At 39.0% G+C, this 5,109-nt stretch overlaps 1 protein-coding gene across 1 annotated transcript; it reads left to right on the top strand.

Annotated features, from left to right (window-relative positions):
* Positions 1-3,719: 3,719 nt before the first annotated feature.
* On the top strand, positions 3,720-4,649 carry LOC109953594 (olfactory receptor 13-like). Its single transcript, XM_020589071.1, has one exon. It carries the CDS (start codon positions 3,720-3,722, stop codon positions 4,647-4,649), a length of 930 nt encoding a protein of 309 aa, XP_020444727.1.
* Positions 4,650-5,109: the final 460 nt, after the last annotated feature.

Below are 5,109 nucleotides of genomic sequence, written 5' to 3' on the forward strand. Positions count from 1 at the left end.
TCAAACTGATCACCCTGTCTGACGCTCGTTTCACCTCTTAAACATTCTCACAAGCTCCTCCTTCAGGATCACTCCTACCCCATTTCTCTTCATATCCACACCATAATAAAACAGTTTGTATCCCCCTCCAATGCTATGCGCTTTGCTACCCTTCCACCTGGTCTCCTGCACACACAGTATATCTACCTTCCTTCTCTCCATCATGTCCGCCAACTCTCTACCTTTCCCTGTCATTGTGCCAACGTTAAGAGTCCCTATTCTCAGACCTATACCCCTGCCTTTCCTTTTCTCTCTCTGTCTACGAATTCTTCAACCAACAGTAGCCCAATTTCTGCCAGCACCCTGTAGGTCAACAGCACTGGTGGCGGTCGTTGTTAACCCAAGCCTCGACTTATCCAGTATGGAATTCACACTGATGATTCGCATGTTTAAATTTGGCATGTTTTTGCACCAGATGCCCTTCCTGATGCAACCATCTCTATTTATCTGGGCTTGGGACCGGCACAGAAGTCACTGGCTTGCAACCCCTGTGGGTAGATTATAAGTAACTTTTCCTCATCTCATTAACAATGATATTGTTGGGTGTATCATTATGTCTATGATTGTAAAGGTTTTGGCAGTGATAGCAATTCTGTGTTTTCAAACTTTTCTGCTTAATTTTATTTTAGACTTTTTTTCTACATGTTTCTGAGATACAGTGCCTTGCGAAAGTATTCGGCCCCCTTGAACTTTGCGACCTTTTGCCACATTTCAGGCTTCAAACATAAAGATATAAAACTGTAATTTTTTTGTGAAGAATCAACAACAAGTGGGACACAATCATGAAGTGGAACGAAATTTATTGGATATTTCAAACTTTTTTAACAAATAAAAAACTGAAAAATTGGGCGTGCAAAATTATTCAGCCCCCTTAAGTTAATACTTTGTAGCGCCACCTTTTGCTGCGATTACAGCTGTAAGTCACTTGGGGTATGTCTCTATCAGTTTTGCACATCAAGAGACTGAAATTTTTGCCCATTCCGCCTTGCAAAACAGCTCGAGCTCAGTGAGGTTGGATAGAGAGCGTTTGTGAACAGCAGTTTTCAGTTCTTCCCACAGATTCTCGATTGGATTCAGGTCTGGACTTTGACTTGGCCATTCTAACACCTGGATATGTGTATTTGTGAACCATTCCATTGTAGATTTTGCTTTATGTTTTGGATCATTGTCTTGTTGGAAGACAAATCTCCGTCCCAGTATCAGGTCTTTTGCAGACTCCATCAGGTTTCCTTCCAGAATGGTCCTGTATTTGGCTCCATCCATCTTCCCATCAATTATAACCATCTTCCCTGTCCCTGCTGAAGAAAAGCAGGCCCAAACCAGGATGCTGCCACCACCATGTTTGACAGTGGGGATGGTGTGTTCAGGGTGATGAGCTGTGTTGCTTTTACGCCAAACATAACGTTTTGCATTGTTGCCAAAAAGTTCAATTTTGGTTTCATCTGACCAGAGCACCTTCTTCCACATGTTTGGTGTGTCTCCCAGGTGGCTTGTGGCAAACTTTAAACGACACTTTTTATGGATATCTTTAAGAAATGGCTTTCTTCTTGCCACTCTTCCATAAAGGCCAGATTTGTGCAGTATACGACTGATTGTTGTCCTATGGACAGAGTCTCCCACCTCAGCTGTAGATCTCTGCAGTTCATCCAGAGTGATCATGGGCCTCTTGGCTGCATCTCTGATCAGTCTTCTCCTTGTATGAGCTGAAAGTTTAGAGGGACGGCCAGGTCTTGGTAGATTTGCAGTGGTCTGATACTCCTTCCATTTCAATATTATCGCTTGCACAGTGCTCCTTGGGATGTTTAAAGCTTGGGAAATCTTTTTGTATCCAAATCCGGCTTTAAACTTCTCCACAACAGTATCTCGGACCTGCCTGGTGTGTTCCTTGTTCTTCATGATGCTCTCTGCGCTTTAAACAGACCTCTGAGACTATCACAGTGCAGGTGCATTTATACGGAGACTTGATTACACACAGGTGGATTCTATTTATCATCATTAGTCATTTAGGTCAACATTGGATCATTCAGAGATCCTCACTGAACTTCTGGAGAGAGTTTGCTGCACTGAAAGTAAAGGGGCTGAATAATTTTGCACGCCCAATTATTCAGTTTTTTATTTGTTAAAAAAGTTTGAAATATCCAATAAATTTCATTCCACTTCATGATTGTGTCCCACTTGTTGTTGATTCTTCACAAAAAATTACAGTTTTATATCTTTATGTTTGAAGCCTGAAATGTGGCAAAAGGTCGCAAAGTTCAAGGGGGCCGAATACTTTCGCAAGGCACTGTATGATGGAATACAATTATGAACATTTAATATTTTAAGACTTTTACTGACATATCAAATTTATGTATAGAGTCAGTATTTACAATGTTGACCCTTCATTGTCATGACTTCTGAAATTTGCTTTGGCATGCTGGAGATCAGCTTCTAGGCCAAATCTTAACTGATGGCATCCCTTTCTTGCCTTATCTGTGCTTGGGGTTGATCACATCTTGTGGGCTTCTGCTTATCCACTCACTTTTTGATAGTCACCCATAACTTCTCAATCAGTATTGAGATCTGGAGATTGGCCATGGTTCCCAGATTTCAGCACCACAATCTCCGAGCCGCTTTGTTGTAACTTTTGCTTTGTGACATGGTGCTCCATCATGCTGAAAAACACAGATATGCACCAAATTGCCTCTGGATTACTAGCCAAAGTTGCTATTGAAGGACCTTTTGATACCATTCTTTGTTCATGGCTGTGTTTTTGGATGGTCTCAGGATGCTTCAGTGTTGGCATGACACAGGACTCATGAAGTTCACCTTTTCTTCTCTGGACATCGGTCTGTCTGTCATCCCAAACGGTTGGAAGAGGGCCTCGTCAGACAAAATACCTTTGTGCCAGTCTTCTGCCGTCCAGTTCTTGTACTTCATGCAAAATTTCAGTCAGTCCTTAATGTTTTTCTTGGGGAGAAGTGGCTTATTTGCTGCCCTTCTGCCCTTCAATCCACTGTCCAAAAGTCACTGTGCATGTAGAAGCACTCACACCTGCCTGCTGCCAATCATCAATTACTTTGCCATCTGCACGAATGTCACATAATATAAATGAAATATAAAGTAGATACGTAAGTAACACAAAATCTAGATCACAGAATCTAAGGCACTTTAAAACAGCCAATGATAATTTGGTCAACATTTCATTTTGTCACATAATATGGTTTAAAACAAAATCTCTGCAAAACTAAAGCTACATACACCTGGTGATTATGTTTCACTAAAATTTCTAAGCTCATCTATCTTTTTCACTACAACATAAAAGCTTAAAAGATCACATTATAGGACACTAAGTGAATAGTCTGAACATGGATAAAATCAGGTTTTGAGGAGTTTTTCTATGATGAAAAATGAATACATTTTTTGACAAAGGGAGGATAAATTACATATTCAATAAGACTGAGTTACAGAAGCAGAACAGAGGCTACTCCAAACATGACGTCAGGACTTTATCACACACTTGTATTTAAGAAGAGACTGTTCTCTAACATCTAAACTCACATCTTAGCTGTGTGTAACACTCAGGCAAATGGAAAGACATTGACAAACAATGAACATTTTAACTTTTTCAAAGGATTGCATCCTGTGTTGTAAATAGTTTATCAGTCTGAATGTTTTTTTTTTTGGAGAAGTATTATAAAATGAGCAATACATCTAGTATAGTTGTATTTTTACTCTCTGGCTTCAATGCAACAGTCAACTACAGAGTCACACTTTTCTCTCTCACTTTACTAAGTTACTGCATCATTCTGGTTTTAAATGGGTCTCTCATTTTAACTATTATCCTGGATAAGAGCCTACAAGAACCTATTTACATTTGTGTGTGTAACCTGTGTATTAATGAACTTTATGGGACTGCAGGTTTTTACCCAAAATTTGCTTTTGATCTTCTGTCTGATGTTCATGTAATATCATATGTTGGATGTCTTTTGCAAAGCTATGTCATTTACTCTTACACAATGGTTCACTATTTGGTTTTGGCTTTAATGGCTTATGACAGATATGTGGCCATATGTCGACCACTGAAGTATCACTCTGTAATGTCAGTGAGAAGGACTGCTGTGTTAGTTGTTTTGTCCTGGCTTGTACCGTTGTGCTTTATGATTGTGGCTTTAATTTTGACATCTACACTAAAAATATGTGGCTCACACATAGAGAAACTCTATTGTGAGATCTGGGCAGTTGTTAAACTTGCTTGTGGTTCAACCAAAGCTAATGATGTTTATGGATTGTTTCTTATTTGCTTCTATATAGTTGTGAACCTCTCCATCCCAGCCTCATATTTGCAGCTGGTAAAATCAGCTTTAAAATCCAGGAGAAGCAGGAGAAAGTTTACACAGACGTGTTTGCCACATTTATTGTGTTTCCTTAATGTTTTAGTTGCTGGCCTTTTTGATGTCATGTATTCAAGGTATGGATCAGCATCTGTGTCACAGAGTGTGAAGAACTTCATGGCCATACAGTTTCTCCTGATCCCTCCTATACTCAACCCTATTATTTATGGGCTGATTCTGACTAAAATTCGAAGTAGAATGAAATCTTTGTGCATTATAACATCTCAAGAAACTTGAGACTGTAATTGGCAGAAGAAATCACTGTTTTATCATTGTAATACTCTTCTTGTACCTCCCCTGTCAAGCTGTCATAAAGTTAATGACTCGAAAGACAGAAATAATGGGATTTCACAATGAAATAGTATCTGTAATTAAAATCCCATTTGATTTTATTGAACTATTCCTCAACTCATTAACAATGATACTGTTGGGTGTATCATTATATCTATTGTATAGTCATGGCCAGTTTTGGCAGTGGTACAAATTATGTTTTCAAACTTTTCTGCTTAATTTTTTAAATATTTTATTTCTACATGTTTCTGATATGATGGAAAACAATTACAGTGAGGAACATAAGTATTTGAACACCCTGCGATTTTGCAAGTTCTCCCACTTAGAAATCATGGAGGGGTCTGAAATTCACATTGTAGGTGCATTCCCACTCTGAGAGACAGAATTTTAAAAAAAAATTCAGGAA

This window comes from Monopterus albus, unplaced genomic scaffold (genome assembly GCF_001952655.1).
Source record: "Monopterus albus unplaced genomic scaffold, M_albus_1.0 scaffold822.1, whole genome shotgun sequence".
Taxonomy (NCBI): domain Eukaryota; kingdom Metazoa; phylum Chordata; class Actinopteri; order Synbranchiformes; family Synbranchidae; genus Monopterus; species Monopterus albus.